We start from the raw sequence: 25255 nt of genomic DNA, 5'->3' as shown, positions 1-25255 counted from the left end.
CAAAAAATCTGTTTATGATTTTAAATAAATAAATCCTGGGTATATGATACTAAGTTCAGCTCTACTGACTACATCAGTGATAATGTGATCAAATATGAATTATAAAGCCAGGTGATTTTTTCATATAAACCCAGTAAACCAATACAAACTACGTATCCTGATTGATCCAGTATCCTGTTTCCCCTTTGATGCTCGTACAGAATCGGCGTCAGAAAACCGCAAGTGAAAGCTCGTGTTCCAGGTACTCTCGGCGCTCGGAGGTACGCGAGGGTGAGGGTAGCTCAGGCGATGAAGGTGCTGTGGAAGTCCTTATAGACGGTTAGAGCAGTCTCCCCATTCCACACTCTCAACTCACTCCGCCGAGCACACATTCCCCCCGAGGGTGTGGGTGGGCCAAGGGAGGACACGGACCTGACTGCAACCATGACATAGAAGATTCCATGTCGGTAAGCTGTGGTTATTTTGTTTTCTGTGGAGACAGAATTACATCTAATATTTTTTTGTGTTCAGGGGATTTTTTGGATATGTCTTTGATGCAGTCTACTCCCCTGCTCATCTATTCTGAAAGTTTCCACATCTGATTTAGTTTTATAATTTATTCACATTACTATGTCTACAATCCACTAATTTCGTTTTTCATCTTTTGTATTCAGTTTGGTGAAGAGTTTTGTTGATTAGGAACTGCATATAAGACTGGGCAATTTCTTTTAAAATAAAAATTGCCTCGGGTAGCTAGAGGTCTTTAAAAAATTCTTTGTTTATTTTCTGCAAGAGAAAGTGTCATGGCTTTTTATTATTTGATTTGTTTTCCTGTTGAAAAAGCAGAACATCCAATCCACTTTGCCTTTATTTGATTTATTACCCATCTTATTTCACTCCTTTTGGCCTTTTTCATTTTGTCAGCAACCCCTAATCCTTATTTTATTTATGGCACCAGAGAAGAAGGTTCACCGTCTTTATACAAACCATTGATGATCCATTACAGAATCTTCGTCTACATGTTTTCCCCCCAACCTCACAGGACGTGGACTCTCAGGGGGAGACCACAGAGGAAGAGTCGATGAAAAGAGGAGCCGTGCCGGAGTCTAGGGGGCCTTAGCCGCGCACGGCACTGTTCAGAGGCACCCATTGAGGAGGATGGGATCGAGCTGCAGAGCATCTCATGCCAGAAGGCTGACTCGGACAATCCACACGCAGAAGTAGATAGGACCATCAAGTTCAACCTGGGGAGACCACAGGTGAGCTCAGGCAAGAGTGGCTGTTGAAGGACTGGGGTTTCACGTCTCCTTGGCCAGGTCTTAGCTCTGCAAAGTATGAGCTGGAATTGTTGTTGTTGTTGTTATTATTTTTATTATTTTTATTATTATTATTATTATTATTATTATTATTATTATTATTATTGTTATTGACATTATCTTTTTCATTATTGTTATTACTCTTTATTTTTGTTGTTTTAGTGTTATTATTATTGTTATTGGTATTATCATTGTTTTTATTATTATTGTAGCTGTTTTTGTTGTTATTGATATTAATGTCATTATTATTGTTGTTTTTGATATTATTATCACCATCCTTATCCTCATCATTATTTATTATTATTATTATTATTATTATTATTATTGCTGTAAGTTTTTTTTATTATTGTTTTAGATAAATGCTCTTGCTCTCAATGAACACATGTAGTTATACTAATGTTTAGCGAAATCATGACTGTTGAGAGGAATTGCTTATCTGACTTCTCCATAAGGAGACATCATATCCAATTAGAAAACCTGTTTATTTCTTAACCCATAGAGTGCAGAATTTATCCTTGCGGTCCCAACTTTTGGTGGGTAACTATTAGAAAACAGAACTATTATTATTTTTGTTTATTTATTCATTTTCTTGCTTCCATTTTATGCTGGAAGATTGACATTCGGAGTGTAAACTTGTTATTTTTAAAATTTAGCAGAGCCTTCATTCCACTTTAGCAGAGGTTTGCACTCCATGGGTTAGTGCAGAAATGTTCTCATCACACGATAATCAGATTGAGCTTCACCATAGTTAGAGCTCGGGCGGGAAAAGAAAGAAAGAAAAAAAAAAAAAACGCGAGGGCCATTTTGGACTGCCAAGTTAGCATATGCTGTTTACACAGGAGGACACCATGCCCAGCAGTTGCGGTCGGCGCACACTATCCCTTCAGGATTCTCCGTGTGTCAGTTCAGTTTTCAAAGAGGAAAAAACTTCTAGCAAAAGTAAGAAAACTCGCAAGGAGCGGTGCAGTAGTGTGCTGAAAATGAAGAATTTTGAGGATGTAGCTTTTGCAAGTTGAATCACATCATGCTGATTTTAATTTGTCAAGCCTTATCAGCGGAGATGTTGAAAATTTGTCCAAGAGTCCTTTAGAGCTTCTTGTTTGCATAACTTGATTTATTTTTGTATTTCTCTCTGTGTGTGTAAAGGGATGATTAAAGTCGAGTCCATAAAGCCTGTTTCTTTTTTTTTTTTTCTTTTTTTTTTTTTCTTTGTTTTTCTTTTTTGATTTTTTTATTGTCATAATTACAAACAGGTATGGGTGTTAAAGAAAGAAAAGAAAAAAAAATGTTATGTAAGATCTAGGTCAGTTGACACAAACATCGTTTCAATGAACAGGTTCCGAGGAAGAAGGCATAGGAAAGAGAAAGCTGCTAGGTGGACGAAGTGACAGCAGTGGAAGTGAGGTAGCTACCTGTGGTTCATTTCTCTCCCCCTCCCTCCCTCCCTCCCTTCCCCTCTTTCCCTTTCCTTGTTTCCCTACCACCCTTTCCCCCCCCCCCCCTCTCTCTCTCTCTCTCTCTCTCTCTCTCTCTCTCTCTCTCTCTCTCTCTCTCTCTCTCTCTCTCTCTCTCTCTCTCTCTCTCCCTCTCTCTCATTGTCTCCCTTTCTGAGTCTTTCTCATAATATGTATGTTGATTTGATATTTTTGAGTGATAATTGGGAAAATAAGTTACTTCTTTCTTTTTTCTTTTTTCTTTTTTTTCAATCAGAACTCTTATCTAACATTTATAACCCAGAAGAATTCTATCTAACCTTTATGAATTTCTTTCCATGCCTATTTCCGGTTGTGGAATTAAGTTTTTAAAATTATCCCTATATATATATATAACATTTGTTATCAGTCGTATGGTGCCTTTTCTCATAACTCATGTCAAATGGTTGTTAAAGAACATTAATGAATATCTTGCTTCATCATCTTTCTGTTTTATGACTATTATTAAAAATATTGTTTCTCAATATCCCAGAAACAGTCCAAAATAACAACCACATAGTGCTCATATGTGTGGGAGCATACATACATGTATGTATATTTATATAGATATGATGTTCCCTTATGTCAGAATTTATTGGCATGTGCGTTGATGAATGTAAGTTTTCATTTTATTGTATTAATGAATGTGTATTTATTCTGGAGAGCAAGTGCAGGTTTTCTTATGAGCTTGTAAAGCATTTTAATTTATTTAAAACAGAATTTTATTATGTCTAACCAAGCAGTCAGTTTGTTAGTAATAAGAGAGTTAATAGTAGATTTTCCATGTTGCACAATATCTCTGTATTTTTCACTCAGACTCTTGAATTCTCACGGCCGTTGTTGCAGAACAAAGCCTCATTAGACGAGAACAGCAACCCCATGATTACGGGTGGCGCCCCCTCGCTCCTCACGTCGGCTGCCGGGACCGACCGTTCGAGCAGCACCTTCCTCATGTCAACCCACACTACCTCGCGCAGGAATGGCATCAGTGGAACCCACAAGCAAGTTACCAAGTTTGAACAGCTCAAGACCAAGAAGGAGAAGAAGAAGGTAAGGGAAAAGGCGCTCTGGTTTGCGATGATGCCGTGGTTGGAGAGGCTCTCGGGGTTTTTAAAGAGGTGTGTGTGTGTGTGTGTGTGTGTGTGTGTGTGTGTGTGTGTGTGTGTGTGTGTGTGTGTGTGTGTGTGTGTGTGTGTGTGTGTGTGTCTGTGTGTCTGTGTGTCTGTGTGTCTGTGTCTGTGTCTGTGTGTGATTTTTATACACAAATAGAGTTCATTATAGTGATGTATTTTTTTGAATCACATGAAGAATATGTAATAGGTTATTAAAGAGTAATATATCCGGGGTTTTAAACAGATTTTGTATCAGAAGGAAATGTACTCTGTATATATTCTGAATATTAATATTTGCAACACTACGTTGCCACCATTACTAAATGAATATTGTGTTTGCTTTACAGATTTTAAAAGTTTTCCAGTTATAATCTTTGACAGTTTACATGCTTTTTTCTTGAGTGTTTTCAGTCACAGTTAACTCAACACAGGGTGTTGGGATATATGTATATATATATGTTCTCCAGTCCAGTTAGACATTGCAAGATAGGCCAAATGCCGTTGTGTGTGTGCTTGTTTACATATCTGTATCCATATACACGTATATATTTTCTTCATTACAGAGTGACACACTAACCCATAGATACAGTAAATTCTAACCTCAGAAATGCATATGCACAAACATACATGTATACAAATTATAAATATTTGAACCTCCATGATGTTTTACACAAATATGGACTTACCTGCATAAAACATTGTTATACATACATAATTAATTTGTGTGTTAAACTGCAATAAAGTCATTTTCTTTCCTTTAGATGATTTTAAAGGGAATATTTAGACAATTCTATTTCATAAGTGGCACATTATTTTTGAAGATTTTCATTATTTGTCTGTCTATAGCCGGACCTTTGATTATCTATAGGTATTTGATAGTATCTGTTATGTAATTTTGGTGTAGTTTACCAAGATTACTATGTCAGCAAAACAAGTATTATATATTGGTTAAGAAATAAAAGTCAATTAATAGATAAGTTTGGATAAGTAGATAAATTGAAAACTTTTAGGACATTCCAGGGCTATTAGACTGATTTCTAGCTGTAGGTTTTCCAGCTTGGGCCACGTTGTTGGGCTGATTTCCATGAGTGTGATGACCTGGTCGTAGGTTAGAGCAGGGTTCTTCGAGCTTTCCCCATCGCTGCCGGCTTGATTTTGTACACTACCTTTCTGAGCCAGTGTGTCCATTTTATTCTACCTCAAAGAGTTATCAGTTCATATATATATATATATATATATATATATATATATATATATATATATATAATATATATATATATATATATATATATATATATATATATATATATAATATATATATATATATATATATATATATATATATATAATATATATATATATATATATTATATATATATATTATATATATAAATGTGTGTGTGTGTGTGTGTGTGTGTGTGTATGTATATATGTGTATTTGCATTGTCATTATGTGGCGACCCACTGAACATGAGCTTGCGGCCCAGTGCTGGGTCTAGACCTGTACTTTCAAGAACCCTGGATTAGAGTGCAGAGCAGTGTTGGTTCTTCATGTGTTTCATCCATAGCTGCTGCATGGCTTGTGGGATTGTTGTGCACTTGCTAGGGGCTATTGCAGTTGCCTCTGCCGGATTAGATCTTCTTTTTCACTGAGATTCTTGTGTGGTTACACAGTTTTTTTAGTCTTGCCTCTTTTCTTTAGTTCTGAAATTTCAGGGTTATCCTGCATAACTTTCCTGATTATTCTTATAGCCAAGAGTTTTTCAGTAGTGTTTAACGAGCTGTTCCACTGAAATATTGGGCTGGACCTTGATTTCAATCAGGGCTAATAGAAACCCAAAATTGGATAAGCCAAAAATTTAAGTTGTACTTTTTTCATTTATTTCTTTACAATTCCCCATTAGTTATGCCATCTTGTGTAAGTGGACTTATGGGGTATTGTGTAAATGGCAAAGCCGTTACTAATGTCTGTTGATCTTACAGGCCATCAGGGAGAAGGATATCGTGAACATCATAGAAACACCAGGCTTCCGTGGCGATCAGGATGTCAATGACCTCCTCAAGTTCATCATTGGCAGTGACGAGGACACTCCCAACAGCAAGAACAAGAAGAAACACAAAGGCAAGGGCCAGGAGAAACCGCGACGAGAAGGAAGGGTCCAAGAAGAGCAAGAACAAAAGCAGCCGAGGCAGTGAGGACAGCTGGAGCGAGAAGTGGAAGGAGGACGAGGGCTCCGCCAAGACCAATGACGACAGCGGCATCGGGGGTGAGGTCACGTCCAGGGAGAACAACCGAAGAGCAGGAGCGCGAGGACGAAAAGAAGACAGCAAACAACAAGAAGAACAGGAATCAGGACACCAAGAAGGGCAAAAAGGGCAGCAGCAGCCTGAGGGAGTCGAGCAGTGTGGAGGATCTAGTGTCCAAGAGTAAACAGAGTGATAATGTCCGTGACATACGCAAGCAAGTGACTATTGATGATGGGGATATGTCCCTTAGTGTATTACATACATATCAGAACAATAAGAAAGTAGATAAATTTAACCATTTTATAGCGAATGGAAAATATATCAGAGAGTCGAGCATGATGGACATTGCCAATGACAATGAGTTTGACACTGACCAAAGGCCTTCCGACTTCGTGACTGATTTCTATAGTGTAGGAGACTCGTTCCTTGGAGATGACCTTTCTCGCACCCCCTCATCTCCTTCAGGGGGTGACTTTGAGGTGGTGAGCAAGAAAAGGAGCAAAAGGGCCAAGAACAATCCCAGAATGCGACCCAGAGTGTGCGGAATGCCGGCTCAGAAAGGTGGAGTGGTAGCACCAACAGTGGGGACACGTCGATGACAGTTTCCGTACCTCGCGGTTTGGTCAGAATAAGCCAAATCACAGGGGCAACGGAAGTCACGAAAGACCACACATTAACTTTGTTGAGGGACCACGTACAGTTCACGAAAACATGTTCCTGGCCCAGTGGTCCCAGTTGGGGGTGGGAGCCGGGGAACGTTATGCAGCTATAACCACAAGTGCCCCCCATAGTGAGGATTCTGAATCTGATGGTGATGACTCTGTACACTCAATGCCAGTTCCTTCTATCACTCCTCGACCCGACGTCCGCAAGCCTCCTCCCTCGTCAGATTCGACTCCCCAGGCTTCTTATGCAAATATCGCCAAGCTTGCTGCTTCAGCCAATCGTACACAGATGAAGCGAGTGGGCACTGTAGGGGCTCAGTCTGGGACGGCAGTAGTGAAAGAGTGGATGGTGAAGTTAGTGGTATTAATGTTGTAGAACATTCAACATCAAGACCTCAAGTAGCGTGTGAATCTCGTCCTCAAATATATTAGACGATAATTTCCCTTCCTTAGCCGAAAGTTTAGGTGGTTCTGCTCCAATTAGTGCAATATCAACATTTAAGCAAGGTGAATCACGGACCAACCACTTAAGCGAGAGTGTAGTGATTCTGTTAATAATGCATCAACTTCGTCAGTCAGTGATTTAGCAAAAGAAAGACCTGGTGTCACGGAAGCCAGCTCAAGCCCTAGAGAAAGTGGGGAGTCTGTTGTAGTGTCAACAGCTAGTCTTAGTGGACAAATAACAGGTGATAAGAAACAAATTAAGTGTATTGGTGAAAATGTCCAATTAAATACACAGTCTGTGCAACAGCATTCTCATCCTCAGCAGAGCCATCATCCTCACACACAGCAGCATCAGTTGCATAGTCAACCAACCCAACATGCTAAAACTCATTACTATATGCAGCCCAACCTTGTCCAACACCCACCCATTTCACCCCAGCAGCCACAACAACCCCGACAGACGCCCCTCCAGCACCCAAACCAGAGTCAGATCTACCCCCAGCCCAATCATCCCCAGCAGACAACTCATCAGAAACCATGCAGTCAATTGCAAACTAATCCAATCCAACCCCTTGCCAAACCATCCCCATCGCCATCTCAGATTTCCCAAAATATGCCTCAGCCCCAGCAGTCCCAACTTGTCAAACCAGTCCCTACCCAACAACAACAGAATCCGCAGCAGCCACAAGTGCTGTTGCCGCACACAAAGACCTCACAGAGCCCACTTCCTCAGCCATTACCACAGCCCCAGATGAGTCCTCAGCCCCAGCCAAGCATACATACTCAGAGCTCACATTCACAGCAGGTCTTATCAACTCAGCATAACTCGGTCTCTCAGCAGAATCTGCATCGTCCTCAGAGTTCACACACCCTGCCAGGGACATATCCCACTCCAAGTTCTTTAGCTTCCCAGAACACCAATGCTAATAGTGTGGCTGTGCGAGAAACTAGTGAAGAGAAGCAAATAGTCAGTGGCAAATCTCAAGGCAAACAGACCAAGAACGGGTCCGTGGGGCCCACTGTTCAGTCGGGTGATACTAGTCGTTTCAAGAAATTGAACCTGCAGTTGTGTTTACTGACAATGCCAAATTCAACCACAGTGTTAGTGGACTAGAGTTTGGCTTTGGATTCGATGAGTCCATAGTAACAACAAGTGATAATAATGGAAGTGGGAATGAAAGTGTAGTGTTAGATAATGAAGACAATAAGTGTAATAATAACAATAATAACATATTAAAGAACAATCATACAGTGACAAAAGACTTCAGTAAGTGCTTCAAGGCTCCCAAGAACGACAAGATCAGCTACAACTACGAGGAGCTCATTAGACATGTATCCAAAGGTAATTATAGTTCCCCATATCTTTTGTCTCATGTAAGTGAGCATTGTAAAATGTTTCTTCATTTTTGCCTAATTGCTGCAAGCTCGTGGATCAACTTAGGCATGTATATTTTTATTTGCTTGGATAAGTATGAGGAGGGAAATTGATGGAACTATAATATACAGTTACACCAGGTATCATAGCACATGGTGTGATTGGAAAAAGGTTGCCAGAATTACAGTTTGTTTGTTTTTTTTATTGTCGGTATGTGTACATTTATTGTACTTTGTGGTTAAACCTCACCATGGGCAATAGGGTACATAATGTATATGATATAGTTGGGTCAGCCACCCTGTATAAAGAACCTTTAACTTCATGATGTCAACATAGTTCCAAGTAGTTTGTCAAATCGCATTGGTGATGGCACCAATAAAAAACATATATATATTATGTAGTAGAGATAATATAAAGTGTGCATTGCTGATCCAGCAATTGCTTATTAAAAGTTTTTAAATGTATGTGGTCATGTTTTGACAGTTAAGACAAAAGAATGGTGGTTTTGTATTTCACAATATTTAGCAAATTTTCAATAATGGGGCCAATGATTTTCAGTGATAGCAGGAGTTTGATGAAATTCACGGAGTAGCTAACCTAAAATTTAAATCAAACTATTATATGGTCAATATATTATGTTGTTATATCTGTTGAAAGTAACCTGTAGTAAAGTTGTTTCTCTATGAGCATTGCCCTTTGTAAACCAGTCTTAGATATGTTCAGGAGGGCTGCCTTGTTGACATATGCCGAGCACACCCAAAGGGGCCTGTGCAGTGGGTTCCATCTTTGTGGCGATCACGGTAGGCTTTACTGGGATTTTAGCTACACCTAAAAAAAGAAAGGCGACTGTCAGTATTGGTGCGTGTAAATGCTTTGAGGGGGAGAGGGGGTTTCCTGTTTAGTGAATATTGCCAAAACTGTAGTAACTTGTGTATCAATGAAACAGACCACTCACATGCATAAAGGCCAATGTTATTGAGCAAGGTTTGTTAGATTTGCCAGGTTCAGATACGAGTCAGTATTTTGTAAGTAGACAAATTAATGAACTGTATCATTATTATTATTATTATTCTCCTTCTTGTCTGTGTTCTGCTGCTGCTTTTTTTTTTTTCTTTTTTTTTTTTTTCTTTTCTTTTCTTTTCTTTTCTTTTCTTTTCTTTTCTTTTCTTTTCTTTTCTTTCTTTCTTTCTTTATTTTTTTTCTTCTTTTTCTTTTCTTTCTAATGCTTCTCTTCCTCACCTTCCTCCTTTTTCTTTTTCTTTTTCTCTTTCTCCTCTGCCTCCTTTTTCTTTTTATCCTCCTCCTCTCCCCCCCTCCCCTCCTCCTCCTCCTCCTCCTCCTCCTCCTCCTCCTCCTCCTCCTCCTCCTCCTCCTCCTCCTCCTCCTCCTCCTCCTCCTCCTCCTCCTCCTCCTCCTTTTTCTTTTTCTTCTCTTCTCCTCCTTTTTCTCCTTCTCCCTCCTCCTCTTCCTCCTCCTCCTACTCCTTCTCCTTCTCCTCCTCCTCCTCCTCCTCTCCTCCTCCTCCCCTCCTCCTCCTCTCCTCTTCCTCTTCCTCCTCCTTTTCTTCCTCCTCCTCCTTCTCCTCCTTCTCTTCTTCCTTTTCTTTTTCTCCTGCTTTTGCTTTTTCAAGATGCACTTGAATGGTTGGTGACAATTGGTTAGATGCAATATGTCAACTTATTATCTGTCATCACAAATCTGTCAACTTTGATGAATATTTTGTTAAAAGCAGCCTGTAATTTGAATAGACTCAGAGAAGAATGAAGATGCACACTGGTTTATTGTAAGGAAGTGTGGAATTTACCTTTTTTTAATCCTGCATATGAAACGGAGGGGAAGGGAAGTTTAACAAACTTTCAAGTAGACTGTCAGTGGTCCCTTGTTTGAAATGTTGTAAGGAAAAATAAAAGTAATAAGTAAGAGAAAGATAGATGAAGAGTTAGTGAAGGGAGTGTAAATAAGACATAGGTGAGGAAGGCAAGATAGATATGAGATGGATAGGTATGAGACAGGTGAAGATGAGAGGCAAATATGAAATGGAGAGAGTGTGAGAGAATGAGAGAATTATGGTTTAAGTGATCACAATTAATTCTGTATATATATGAAAGTGTTGACTATCATTCTCATGCTGATTTACACTTGTGGCCCGTTACAGCCAAAACACCTGTGAAGTCGAGGCTGGTAGGTATGGTTACACAATGGATTTTGCATTTACCATTGTTTTGATACAGCTGTTTATAGAGTACATAGTGGAAACCCAAGAGAGGAGAGAGAAGGTTAGGTCAAGGCAGGACAGGACAGGGTAGGATTGAACATTAAAGGAAAGAAGAGAGAGGATAGAGACAGATAGACACAGAAGCATGTACTTATATTGATACATGTACAAATGAGCAGTAGATCATGGTGAAATAGCAAATACAGACTACCAAAGTTAGAGAGAGGAGGGAGGGTATGTAAATTGATATTGATCGACAGTAATTGAGTGGACAGTTAATAAGCAGATGTCTCACCAAATTATGGATGAAAAATTGGCATGGTAAACTGCTAAAATGATTGTAGAGTGACGAAGCATATATTGTAGGTGATAGAGAAAAGGGGCACAGAGTATTTGCATGTGAATTGAGTAAGAACACTGAAATATCGAGTACTAGAGAGAGAGGAGCAGGATATTACAGATTTTTCTTTTTCTTTTTCTTATATGGGGTCACCATGATCAGGTTCTGGCAGATATCTTTTATGGCCGGATGTCCTTCCTGATGCCAACCCTCTCTATTTAACCGGGCTTGGGACTGGCTGACTTGGGCTGGCCTGCCCACCCAGTGGCTAGGTAGGCAATCAAGATGAAGTCCCTTGCCCATGGGAACAAAGCGCCAGCTAATGAATCGTACCCTTGAACTCAGAATGCCGTTGTGACAGTCTTGAGTCCGATGCTCTAACCACTCAGCCACCACGACCACAGAAAAGATTTAGATTAGGGGGAAAAAATTATTCTACAGGAAATGTATTGTGTAGGAGGAGGATTTGTCCTGAACAGATTGCAGATAAAAATGATAAAGGAAAGAACAAGGCAAGTTACCCCCCCAAAAAAGCAGTACATAGCATAAAGGTTGTCAGCATATTCACCTGTTCTCATTATTGTTGTATTTGCAATTGGAGGAGAAAGGCAAAGAAATTGTTTCTTCGTTTATGGTAGGGGTAAGAAAAAAATTGTGTTACCATGATGGTGACTTAAGTTGATAGTGTTCATAATTTCCCTTTCTCCTCTCCTTTTATACCTGCCATCCAAAATGAGTTCTGATCTAATTGCTATTGCTAGCCACTTTACACTATTTTTATCATTTCATCTGAACTATTAAAAGTTATTTAAAAACTCTGGAAATTGCCATAAAACCTGATTCTAAGTACCAGAAAGAATTTAACCCTTTCCCGACGGGTAGTATTCATAGTGGCCCACGCCTCGCTGCCGGGGGCTTATATCGTCACCCTAGCATGCGCAACCGCTCATGCCAAATGCCAGCATCCCTTGCCTTTTCTTTGTAATACTAAGAGCCTATGTTGTATTTTCAAAATTATTATTTTCCAAGGTCTCTGTTTGCCATATTTCATGATAAATCAAGACTCAGTTGTAAGCCTAGTAACACCAAAGCAGGACGTCATCAGGATTTCTCCTGTGTTCTGGACGATTTTACGGGGATAGACCCCCTCAACTGGGTTGTCCTTATACTCAGAGTGTGCGTGGTGTGTGTGTGTGTGTACATACACCAAATTGTGTCGGATATTATGGTCAGGGACTCCAGAAAAAACAGTGCCTAGTAAAAATTACGAATACTGAGTGTGATGCTAAGGCAACAGGGTGCTGTACCAACGACCGTTGGCGAGACCTGGTGAATGTATGTGTGACAGCACTTGACCTGGCGCTCGCACCCTCCCCGCGCCCGACCGCAGGGAATTAATCACCCAAGAAGCGGACGGGACAACCACCCCCTCACTGTCCTACCATGGATGAGGGTGGGGACGCGCTCGATGCCCCCCAGTACCATTTGCCAACTACCACCCCCTCAACCCTCCACTCTATGGGAGGGATTGATTCCACCGAACATAGGGATGTAAACGATGTGGATTCGACTGCCGACCCTGATGCTGATAACGAGGGATTCCAACTCGTTCAGACCAAAAGGAAAAAAGTGAAAACCATGCCGAATAACACCAGCAACCTGACAAGAAAGCAAACGGAATGACCCAAAGCGCGAACCCATCGCCCCGCGGGAGAGGTACATTCGACTGGCCTTTCCTGAGGACACGACTTCCGTCGATAAAATAAGGTGGATGAGGGAGGTCAGCCAGCTGCCGCCCCTCCAAGAGGAAGGCCCGCTAGACATGGTGCAGGGGAGATGGATATCCTCGCGCAAACGTCTATGTACGACGAGAACAACAACAATATGTGGCCATGATGATTAATGGCACTTTTGCGGGATCTCTCTGCAAAAAAAAGACGAGTTTCAGCCTAAAAAGAAAAAATACGGGGAATACCTGGTTACCAGGTTTCCGAAGGAGGCGGCCGCCTGAGGAAGCACTGCATCTTCCGGGCGTTTTTAAAGCCCGGAGGATCTATAAGGACGGGCAGCCCTTGAACAGGCTCATCATTGTATGGAGCGGTGAACAGCCGCCACCTACAGAGTACCAATTCTTTGGAAGATACATAGAGCCGAGCTCCATTCGACCGTGGTGCTCAGAGGTTGTAGTCTGCTACAAGTGTCAAGGTTATGGCCACGTAGCTAAATATTGCAGGAAGGACACAGCGTGTGCTGTCTGTGCAGGAGCTCACCAGGCAAAGGACTGCCCTGCAAGAAACGACGGAAAGGACAACGACAATGAGGACGCCGCCACCATCGTGAAGAGGTGCGTCAGGTGCAGAGCGGAGGGTGTGACGGCCTGGCACCGTAACTGCCCCACAAACCGCCACGAGCACCCCCCCACCTGCCCCGGCCGTCCCCATCGACCGCGGAGTGGCGATGCCTAGCCCAGCCACACACACCCCCTGGGCCGCGTGACGTCACCAACCCACAGGAATTCCGCAACTGCCAGGGGATTCGCATCCTAGGAAACAGTTGCCACAGGAGAAACCATTGGTGAAAAAGACATGGATACGGCCGAGGAAATAAGAAGCATCAGGCAAGAGATTGCTGAAATGAAAAAAAGCATCAGGCAAGAGATTGCTGAATTGAAAAAAAATGATAATGGAGAACAAAAGTGAGCGTGTAGACAGGGAAAATGTGCGTTCTGATGATGTTAGTGATGTTGAAAATACGAATGAGGTCTCTGATATTATTATTACGCACGTGCGTTCTGATGATGTTAGTGATGTTAGTGATGCTGACAATACGAATGAGGTCTCTGATATTATTATTACGCACGGCGGACCATCTGAAAAACAGTGACGACAGTGACCGTAAAATGACGCTGACGAAGATGCGAAGGAACCGGCTGATCTGGGGGACATCACTCAGAAAATGCTATCAGGTACGATATGCGTATAGTATCAATACGCGGAAAGCGCGCAAACAGATAAATAAAGAAGATACAACACAAATACGTAATGCAGTACAAGAAATATGCAGACTAAAGAGTTTCATCAAACAGAAATTTGACCAATCAGTTAAACATAGGGTGTGATGGGGGACAAGAAAACAATTACTTTTCTTTCATGGAATATACGTGGTGTCAACCGTAGAATTAATGACTTGCTTTACTATATTCATAACAATAATGTTGACGTTATCTGTTTACAAGAGCCCTTCACATCAGTCACTAAAATAAAAACCGCCCTAGAATTAGAGGCTACCACTCCTATACGAACACTGGAATGACTGGCCTATTGACTTATGTCAGTGACACCATACCGCATAAGTTGGTGCAGAAATCTAATGACAATAATGTGCAGTATCAGCATTTACATATTCGAACAGCCTCTGGGTTTTTCTCTCTGTACAATGTATACGCAAGGTGTAGAAAGTTTCAGACTGATTCACTGCCCAATTTTCAGAATCACGGCACAATATGCATGGGAGATTTTAATGCTAGACATTATACATTGGAGATAGTCAATGCAATGAAAATGGCGAAGAGTTCCGACATTTTGTGAACAACAGATCTATGACAGTATATGATACAGACAGGCAAACTCACGTGGCGGGGGCAGGCTAGATTATGTAATAGGAAGGGATCTTGTGCATGGAAACGTCAGAAGCATGCTTGCAACAGAGCTAATCAGTGACCACTTTGCAATAGTAACGAGATACGCTGTGATAATACTCAGTCACCAAAAACAAATAGGGTAAAAATTTCTATCCCCCTTACCTTGAGCATCATTTTAAATCACGTATCTATGACTGGTACAATGATTACACAGTAACAAGTGTTGATAAATTTTCCATGGACATGACAACAGTGGTCACTGATTACTACAACACTTGGGTCTGTCCAAAGAAAACCTTCAAGAACAGCAACTCACATCGCTGCAAAAAACCTAAGTGGGTCGGTGACTCTACATTATTAAGGGAACAAAAGCGAGTTCAGGAGCTTTATGATATCTACAAGCAGGATAATACCCGTGACAATCTTATTGAATTTCTTAAAGCTAACAAAAACCTACGGGAATTAAAAACTCATTTCAGAAATGAACACTTTGAACAGTTCATACAAATCATTAGCAATAACACCTCAATGTCGGAGGTCTGGAAAAAATTAATCGACTTTCAGGCAAACCAACTAACACCCGCAGTTCCATAGTCCTCTTGCACAAGCAGATATGCCCTTAGTCAATGGGCTGGAGCGTCCAAATTGAGCTCACTTCCCACAATATTCAAGATCACCTTAGTCAATCTAAAATTGCACGCAAATTTGCCATTGAGATTGGATGTTCTGATACTGACCCCTCAGACTTTGCTGAGATCACTGAGTGGGAACTGAACAATGCACTGATCAAAGGAAAAGCGTCCGCCCCAGGTGAGGATGGAATTACCTATAGTGTCCTCCGCCTATAGCTCAGGTACCCGGTAATCCCCTTTTGCACCCATACAGGTTAAGTTTGTCACAGGTATTCTGCCTGGCTCCTGGACACGCAGTCTAATCATCCCTATACCGAAATCAAACACTGATAAATACCGACCAATTTCATTAACCTCATGTGTATGCAAAGTTCTAGAAAGGATAATTTTGAACATACTCAGGTACAGGTTACAAGGTAAATTATCTCACAGACTGTCCGGGTTTCTATCGGGACGTAGCACACAACAATGCTTTGCAGAGTACCTTTTAAGTTCTAATCCAGGGAAGCGCATCGTTTTTCTTGACCTTAAGTCAGCTTTTGACATTGCAAACAGAGAAGTTATCCTAGCACAATTAGTAATCTTTGGCATCCGGGTAAAATATTGAACTGGATTAGAATGTATCTCTCGAACAGATCTGCAAGTGTCCTGTTCAGGGAGTGAGAAGTTCCACTTCACAGTCTTTTGACTTGGGACGCCACAGGGAGGAGTTCTCAGCCCTATGCTGTTCAATGTCCCTCATGCACAAGCTGGTGGCAGATATCCCACTTGGGATGGTGAATCCATTATATGCTATGCTGATGACATATGCGTCAGAGCATCATCACAAGTGAGGATGCAAATAATTCTCGACAGAATCACAGCAAAGGCACATGATGTGGATAGTCATTTCCGCTGAGAAAACAATGCTCTAAACCCATGTATCATACCCCCCCACTTTTCGCATAGGTGACCAGGAGCTTGACATATGCCACAAGTATAAAAATCTCGGGTGAATGTAAATGATGCAGAACCCGATCCTTTCTCTAAAGAAGAGACTCTGGGAGAGATTGAAACCTTTGAAAGTTCTTGTCGGAAGAGAACATGGCATCAATGTTAAGCTCGCTAGACTGTTTTACTTGGCTTTTATAAGGTCAGTTGTAGACTACCATGCACTGCACTTGTTGCAGTGTAAGGAATCAGAAATAGGTAGTTTGGAGGTAGTGCAAAATGAAGCTATGAGGATTATCCTCGCGCCCCGAGAACAGCAAGGATAGTAAACATGAGATCAGAATTAAACTTACCATCCATTTCTGATAGAATAATATTTATTTCCACCATATTTGGGGTCAAAGCTCTGAGGGAACCCTCGTATCTCTCAGATTTCCAAAAACAACTGCAACATAAAAATCACGCAAGTAGACGTGACAAAACACACACACGCGCGCCCTCTGATACACAAAATCTCCATGAACATTATAAAACTCAATGTTCCAATTAGTAAAAAACCAAAAGGTCGCTCCATTCCACATGGAAAATTCAACATTGATCGTGCACCTTACATGTCTACCACAAAAAAACAGGGTGCATAACTGTGTGTTGAAACAAATTGCGCTAGCAACGTAACGGAACACACAGATCTATGGGCAATGATGCATATGAGTGCTACACCGACGGATCCGTACAGTCTGGATACAAAACTGGTTGTGCTTGCACTGTATACTAAAATGGCTTACTACAACATTAAGTTAATTTGAGAATACAAAACTGGGCCAGCACTACACAAACGGAGCTGGCAGGTATACTCCTCGCAACGGAATTCTTAATGTCTAGGGGGTCTGGAGTAGTTTTCTGTGACTCTCAAAGTGCTCTTCGGACGCTAAATTCTTTCAAAGCAAGTGGCGATGAAGAAATTGTGAGTTGCATTAAGCGTAACGTAACCTATGCAACAGAGCGTAATTTCAACATTCAGTTTGTATGGATACCATCTCATGTTGGCATACGCAAGCACGACCACGTAGACAATTGGCGAAAGAGCCTGCAGCAAGGATATTGTGAACATAGATCTTGGGATGCCTCTTGCTAGGGTTTCACATATATTGAAAAGTTCTCATAAGGAAGAACTAGTAGATCTGATTAACACTCAAAGGCCTGAAAACTGTACATAAGGCACTACGATCAGTATAGGATGGCAAGCCTTCCTATGGGTGGGACCGAAGTCAAACCAGACATTGTGACGTGGTTATTGCCAGAATACGTTTAGGTTACAGAATGTACTGGCAACTGCACGGTGCAAGAAGTGCAGATGAATCTAGATGTAGACTGTGTAACGAAGAAAACAAACGAACACTTGAGCACTATATCTCGGAATGTCATGTGATACAGCCTTTCAGACCACCTAACATGAGGTATAAAGAACTATGTGAATATTTCATTTCATCTGATACATTGGAAGATATACTCGTACTATACCCTAAATTTACTATGTGATAACTCCCGTATGCAAATAACAGTGTTATTCAAACACAGTGGCAAAAGCATATGTAAGTAATAATTTTTGTATGATGTATGATTTATATTTATATTTTACCTTGTACAACTACAGTAGTTACAGACTACTGTACAATGTCAGATATATGTAAAACTGTAATCATGATTGCCCACGCCTGAGCAGATAGCCAGGGTGGTAAATAAACTTACTTAACTTAACTTAATCAAGACTGTAGGATATTTTTGTTATATAGACTCCATAGTTGATCATTATTCGCTCTACAGTCTGAATAAAATAAGCAGTGGGTGGCATCATGGAGTTGAAACCGTAGTTTTTTTTTTTTTTTTTTTTTTTTTTTTTTTTTTTTTTTTCAATTTATTTTATAAGATAACTTTAGTTTCAACAGGTTTATATTATCACTTCCATGTACATATACTTTTATGTTCAGTGTTTTTATAAATATGTTATTTTATTTATTTATTTATTTTTTTTCCTTCTTCTTCTTCTTCTTCTTCTTCTTCTTCTTCTTCTTCTTCTTCTTTTCAAAAATACATATCGGTATTTTCACGTGGTTTTACATCATCACTTCGTGAATACTATATAATATCTCTGGCCAATGTAGTCGATTACCGACGTAATTTTTTTTACGCTAACCTCGGAAGCCCGAGAAGCCTTTATGAAATGCATCTTCTTCTTTTAACGGTAGGTTCATGTCTGAGCCGCCGTGGTCACAGCATAGTATAGGAAAAATGAGAAAAAGTGTTTAACACTACTTAATCATATTTTCAGTGGCAAAAAAATATTATTTTGCCGTAATTGTAAAAAAAAAAAAAAAAAACCCATGGCATGGCCATACATACACCATGGCATATACGTACATGCCCCCGGCAGATAGTCCAGGCATGCCATGGCATGTATATACATGCCACCTATCGGGAAAGGGTTAAGTGTTATCAAAAATATGAGCAGTTTGCATGGTGATTGTCCCTCCATCATGTCTGTGGTGGTAGCAGTCCATGAGATGAATTGAATAAATGTACTTTTTTTTTTTTGTATAACCTCTTTTGCAATTAAATTCAAAATAGAAAGTATTCTCTCATACTAACATCTTAGTCATAGCTAAGAAAGTGAAGATTCCAGAGTCAAGAAACCAGTCAATACTAATGTTCTTAAATTTGCAGCCTGGGAGGTGACGTTACGACTGATGGAGGAAGACCCCAAGAACATCCAATACTGGAGAGCAGCCAGCACGGAGGAATCGTAATCTCCAGTCGGCAGGAGATGTGTGCCTTGGAGAGGGAAAACTGCCAGGGCCTGGAGAGGTCCTTCTGCAACGGGAAGAGGCCTTTTCAGTCAGGACAATGGTCTGATGCCTTCAACATGACCTTTGTTGCCTATGCTATAGCCCCAAGTGAACTCTGAGGATCAGACGTGTGGAAGGGCATTTCCAGAGTGTGTACATGTTCCAGTTGTGAATTTTGGAAGTTGCTTGGGGGAAGAACAGTGAATTCCCCTGACTATTGTTTGTGGCAGTGGTTATGTACATGCATATGTAGGTGTATGTGTGTATCTATATGTATATGTATGTGTATATATATATATATATATATATATATATATATATATATATATATATATATATATATATATAATATATATATCATATTTATTTATATGTATATCATATTTATTTATATGTAGATATATATGTATATGTATATTTATATGTAGATATATATATGTATATTTATATGTAGATACATGTGTGTATATATATATATATATATATATATATTTTATATATATATTTTATATATATATATATCTATATATATATATTATATATATATCTAACACACACACACACACACCACACACACACACACACACACACACACACACACACACACACACACACACACACACACACACACACACACACACACACACACATATATATATACATGTATAAAGCATATGTATGTCTTTATATGATATTCAGTGGTTGACTGTAGTGATGGAAAATATGGTTCCCTGGAGAAACTTGTGATATGCAGCCACCAAGTCTAAGTACCTCAGGCCACTTTGAACTTACAGAACCTGTGTGTTAAGCATCGCACTCAAAGGGAAGTCAGTGGGGACTATTGTGATCTCTGCCCAATAGAAGTTGTTGTCTCTGATAAGGGCAATTGACCATAGTGAATTGTTTAATACAGGAGACTTTCAGAGCATTTTACCACCTCAGGTGATTATATATATGTAAAAAAATGGAAAAAAAAGTTGTGTGAAAAATATGCACTTGAAGTGGTTTTATCACCATTTATAAATATAAATCTGTTGATAATATGCAGTAAATATTAAATGCTTTCCAGAGTATATGCGAGACTTGAATGACTTTTGCAAGATATTACCTTAAAAGTGATTCGTGTTGTGATCTTATTCCTCTTATGGCTTTGTTTTGTCGGGAGTGTATCCGGGGAATTCAATGTCCAGCGAGAAACACTGCAATTTGGATGTGATTGAGGGGGGGAAAGGCTATATATAAGTTTTTTTCTTTCATTCTTTTTTATTTTTTTTTTTTCTCTCTTTCTCATTATTTTCCTTTTGGCTTCTGCTGCTCATTACAAATGATTGTAAAGATGCAAATGCACCGTGTTCCACGTTATATTGTGATAATAAACACGCCGTGCTTGAGGTCACTTACCTCTAGAAAGTGTCTTTTAAATCTTCTAGTCTCAAGAACTACGTAGTGAAGTCCCGTCTTGAAGATGCAGCTTCCTATTGGTCCGTGTTAGGGTGAGAGGACCAGCGTTTCCAAGGGGGAGGGGAACCTGCGGTGCCCCATCCCAGCTGCCTTAGAGATTATATAATGTGCGCCCTTCGGAAACTGGGCCTTCAAGTGGTAAACCAGGCCACTCGTATGGGATATTCTTGCAAAGACTGTGCAGCAGTGGTGCCAAAGTGTACAAAAAGAAGTCATTAAAAGAAAAGAGAAAATTAATAAAAAAAAAAAAATGTGTGTTGTTGGATGCAGAAGGAAAAGAGAGTATTGGTTTGTCTGATGTTGATGTAATACAGTTTAATATTCTTTCCAATGATTTTTTCCCCTTTCTCTTCTTCTCTTGTGTAAAATCTTGTTGGTCTGATCTGTAGGATTATGAAAATCAAGTCTTATCAGGTATACCATCCCTTAAAGGTAATGAACAGAACATCAGTTATTCTTCTCTTCATATTGTTATCATTTTACTTTCTCCTGTATTTGCAACATTGGTACAAGAGCTATTCCAGGGCTGTTATGATAAACAGATGTGTAGTGGGCTTGAACAGGGTTTGGTAGCAGCACTTGTGTGTTTGTTTGTGTGTAAATGTGCCAGGATCACAAGGTTTTGTGTGCATCATGTTACATACAACTCCCAGTTACCATTACACAAGATTATAAACACTTTAAACTTCTAGCATGGAGTAGGCTATTTAAAGATAACTCTGGTTCTATCTACACGAAGAGTGTCAACTTAACTAATACTTCCCTGTTCAAGGTTTTTAAAATGAATAACCATGTCACATTGTTTGCTGCCAGACTTATCAGCTAGCTTCTCTACTGCCTGCATTTGCTGTGTGCACTTTATCCCAGACAGGTATTAACTGGGCCCACTGTTGACATGTTACTTAGGCTGTGTTATTATGTTGTGCAGAATTGATGAATTCTGCAGTTCTAGGCTCGACTGTATGCTCCTATAGAGCCATTGTAGTTTTGTGTACCAGTGAGTAAGTACCTAGAATATTTGTAACTGTTGAGAATCAAAAAATATATATAACATAAAAATATGGTATTGACATAGATATAAAAACCAAAATAAGATTGAGAAAATACAGTGAATAGATATTTGTGCGTTTGTATGTGCGTGCATGTTCACAACTATGTGCTCAGTGCTCCAGATTATTTATGTTGAAAGGATGGGAGAATTCCAGATGTCAGTGCTTACAATGAACTAGATTACAAAATGCAGATGAACTATATTGGGAGTCCATCCCAGCATCCACACATTATGAGAGACTATACTAATGAAAAGTTTTCATCAGATCTCCTTTCTTAATGTGCATAAACCAAAGATAAACTAAGCTGTCCACTGATTGGTAGCTCCCCCTGGTGACTGTGCTTTCCGTGACCTAGAACACTTCACAGACAATCTCTGCAAGATTTCCAGAAGCAAAAAAATAAGTGTATTTATAAATGCATAAATGTATATGCATAAGTGCTTCACACCAGATGACAGCTAATAGAAGCGTACGTGCCCATTGGACTGTGAGTGCGAATGTGGCGTCACGTGACACATTGCCATGAATTTGCCAGCGATCCATTTATGTCTTGATGTCTTTCGGGGAATATTGGACAGAGGCTTCTTTGTGGGCCTTATTGGACTGTGTTGTAGATCCCACCCCTTTTTGATTTTTCTTTTATATGTTCATTGGTTGGTGACTTGGTGAAGCACCAGTTTAGTGCTTTTGGACTGTATCATGTTTCTTTAATGGGGGCTCCTGCTTTTACTGCCTCCTGTGTTAGCTGTCCAGCTGAGCCTGTGCATTTCTCGAGATCTATTATTTTTCTGCTGTATTTGCTCACTTTCAACCATGATTTCCTTTCGTTAATGGGATATTACGAGAGTTTGCTTAGGCTTTAGAGAATGTCCTAGTTGCCCACGGTCATTGTGGCATAATCCTAATTTATGACTAAACTGCTTAGTATTACTTTTCTGTAATTATTTCCATATAACAGGTTTCAGATTTATTTTACTTAAGGCGCAACAATCGAGAGTTGTGCAGGCTCATCACAGCAGCTCTGAGCTGCCTTCTGTTGTTCTGATCAACGTACAAAGGCCTTGTTTTCCCTTAATTTCAATGCTAGTTGGAGGAACGTCCGCTTCACCTACCAGAAAACAATCACCCTTAACTGTTAACAGCTTTTTATCAACTGTAAACAGTACTGTCTCACCCTTGCTGTTAACTTAACTAGTCTGGTAGCATCTTTCAGTCTGTTACCAGGTGATTGTATCGAGTTACAATAAAGCTAACAGCTGCCAATAACTGGCTGTTGTAGCAAGTATCACTAGACCTCACACACGCTGTTAGCAGTAACCTCAGAAACTATCCAAAAAGTAAAAAAAAAAAATGAGAAAAAATATACAAAAAAATATTTGCTCCTTTGTTAGCATGTCAAGAGATTGCCTCAGAATACAGTGCAGTTGACAGCTAGAAGGAGGTGGCACGTGGCACTCTGTTCACCCCGTTGCTTGTTCAGCCTTCCTGAGTTACCACCACACCAGCAACGCCATGGGTATATAGGACAGTACAGAAGTTGTCTTCCATCAAGGTCTATATATTATATGTGATAAGAATTTGATTATCGTGGAACTTGTTGCTCCAAATATATTATTCAGTATCTTGTACTCTTGAGAGATTTGGATAGATAGGGAAAATCCAGGTGACTAACACTCATGCTCTGGTATATATTTTCTTAGCTTTATCTGTTTTACTCTTCCAGTGTGAGGAAATGATAATTTATTTTGATAGTCGAAAAAAAAACAGAGGATGTGGTGCACTGTATTCTGGAGGCAGTAGTCTTGGTGTTTAATTGCTGAACTGAAGTAAATTTCCAAACTTGCATTGTGTGCAATGTTTCAAGGCAGTTGAAAAGACCAATGTAATCTGCAATAAAGTTTCACTGCAAACACTCGCAGACTGTAATGACAACAATTAATTTTATTTTATTTTACCTGTTTTGTGCCGGTGAGGAATTAGAGAAGGTGAAGAACGAGATGCATTTTGAAATCAAACTCGCACTCGGTTCTCTATACTATAAAGAAGTGTGCTTTCATAAATTGAAAAGATGTATTTTGAAAAATGACCAGATTTTCCAGTTCTAAGTATTACCATCCTTATTAATATAGCGATTATTCCTTTATAATACAAGATGTAATAATTGTTAAGCAATTTCAGTCGGTAAGATGGTGGATTGGTGGAAAACAAAATATAAAGGCTTGTTTAAAGGCCTATCCACACAGGTGGCCACCACTAAATGACGTTACGGGCGGAAAAAGTACTTGGTACCCCCATAATCTCTTGCTTCTTGTGTGGGGGCTTAAGAGACAGACTGAGGCCCAGTGTTGAAGATTAGCCCTAACTTGGACCTCAGCCCTCGCCTCAACCAATTTTCTTTCCTCTCTCTTCTTTATCCCCTTCTGTCCACTTATCGTAATCGTTAACTCAACTTTAACTTTTTCGCCACAATACTTTATAACGTTATACTTGGGGGATGCCTCGCTGCTAATGACCTTAAATGTTAGCATGGCAGAAAATGTAAAAAAATAATAAATAAATAAACAGGTATTTTCCTCGTTTTCGCGTCTGTGAAGTCACTTATATGGTTGCCCGCCAACGCATGTTCGACATTAAGTCCGATATGCGAAGCTTAGCCTCGCCCGGGCTATGCCATGAGGGGAGCCCGGCACATGTTCGACTGTGTAAATAGGCTTTTATTTAGCTGTCAGTCTGTCAGCAGTGCTGTGAACACGCACCTCTTTTCGTGAATGGAGTCGGGTTCTCGAGGAGACCAACTTTTCTCGTGTTTTTAAAAATTTATTGTTGATATCCTCATATTTCAAAGTTCGATTGCAGTGAAAGTAGATGGTTTATCTTGGGGTGCTTAAAAGAATGATAAAAAGCAATTTGAGAAATATGTGGGGGGGGGGGGGAATTAAAAATCACTCGTTTTATTAACAAAAGTGAGAATAAGGGCACAATAGAGCTTACTTTTTTCGTAAAACTTAAGATAGGAAGTACAGACAGAAATCGCAAAAAGGCACTGTCCTAGTTTCAAGTTTTGTCACGGTCGCTGCAAAACACGATATCAACGAAGATTGTACTGACATACAAAGTTTTGAGAAGTAATTTTTTTACATATAGAAGTCAATAGAAAACCATTAGCACACTTAGTATGCTATTATTTTAAATTACGAGCAAAACATTGTGGCAGCCTCGAATGAAATGGAAAACGTACCTGTCAACTCTGCAAGTTATATTGGGTATACACAACACTCTTCGCTCCGCAAGGCTATGGAAACGTTCTTTGTTTTGTTTTGTTTTTGTTTTTGTTAAGACAAAATAATAATAATAAATAAATTACTATGATTTTGAAAGGTTAAACTTACATGATGTTTTCATCCAACCGCGAGTGAGCTTCGTGTCCGAATCACGCAACTTGAGTAATTACAATGATCACGGACAGTTACTCGACTTATTGATTGATTTATATCAACAGATCAGGATACACAGCGTTTTCTTTGATATTCTT

The 25255-nt window shown here is 39.9% G+C and overlaps 4 protein-coding genes across 4 annotated transcripts; all 4 read left to right on the top strand.

Annotated features, from left to right (window-relative positions):
* The first annotated feature begins 313 nt into the window (after positions 1 to 313).
* Positions 314 to 6655, top strand: LOC119568398. The gene is made up of 6 exons (XM_037916898.1): positions 314 to 446; positions 986 to 1238; positions 2135 to 2234; positions 2632 to 2699; positions 3614 to 3817; positions 5863 to 6655. The coding sequence occupies exons 3-6, from the start codon at positions 2144 to 2146 to the stop codon at positions 6073 to 6075; spliced, it is 576 nt and encodes a 191-aa protein (XP_037772826.1). The 5' UTR covers positions 314 to 446; positions 986 to 1238; positions 2135 to 2143; the 3' UTR covers positions 6076 to 6655.
* On the top strand, positions 6126 to 6710 carry LOC119568088 (the record flags this gene model as incomplete). Its single annotated transcript, XM_037916488.1, has 1 exon — positions 6126 to 6710. A coding segment is annotated over exon 1 (585 nt), but the record flags the coding sequence as incomplete, so codon positions are not given.
* Positions 6711 to 6715: 5 nt separating this feature from the next.
* LOC119568399 lies at positions 6716 to 7202 on the top strand. The gene has a single exon (XM_037916899.1). It carries the CDS (start codon positions 6838 to 6840, stop codon positions 7165 to 7167), a length of 330 nt encoding a protein of 109 aa, XP_037772827.1. The 5' UTR covers positions 6716 to 6837; the 3' UTR covers positions 7168 to 7202.
* Positions 7203 to 7367: 165 nt separating this feature from the next.
* LOC119568397 (activating signal cointegrator 1 complex subunit 2 homolog) lies at positions 7368 to 19488 on the top strand. The gene is made up of 2 exons (XM_037916896.1): positions 7368 to 8577; positions 19089 to 19488. Exon 1 carries the CDS (start codon positions 7633 to 7635, stop codon positions 8347 to 8349), a length of 717 nt encoding a protein of 238 aa, XP_037772824.1. The 5' UTR covers positions 7368 to 7632; the 3' UTR covers positions 8350 to 8577; positions 19089 to 19488.
* The last annotated feature ends 5767 nt before the right edge of the window (positions 19489 to 25255 follow it).

Source organism: Penaeus monodon, chromosome 43 (assembly GCF_015228065.2).
Source record: "Penaeus monodon isolate SGIC_2016 chromosome 43, NSTDA_Pmon_1, whole genome shotgun sequence".
In the NCBI taxonomy this organism is placed as follows: domain Eukaryota; kingdom Metazoa; phylum Arthropoda; class Malacostraca; order Decapoda; family Penaeidae; genus Penaeus; species Penaeus monodon.
This window is presented reverse-complemented; position numbering and strand designations above follow the sequence as displayed.

Coding starts and splice junctions, on each gene's coding strand:
- LOC119568397 (XM_037916896.1), top strand. CDS start 7,633: ATGCAGCCCAACCTTGTCCAACACCCACCCATTTCACCCCAGCAGCCA.
- LOC119568398 (XM_037916898.1), top strand. CDS start 2,144: ATGCCCAGCAGTTGCGGTCGGCGCACACTATCCCTTCAGGATTCTCCG. Junction 2,700..3,613: donor GTGACAGCAGTGGAAGTGAG/GTAGCTACCTGT, acceptor CCGTTGTTGCAG/AACAAAGCCTCATTAGACGA. Junction 3,818..5,862: donor CCAAGAAGGAGAAGAAGAAG/GTAAGGGAAAAG, acceptor TTGATCTTACAG/GCCATCAGGGAGAAGGATAT.
- LOC119568399 (XM_037916899.1), top strand. CDS start 6,838: ATGTTCCTGGCCCAGTGGTCCCAGTTGGGGGTGGGAGCCGGGGAACGT.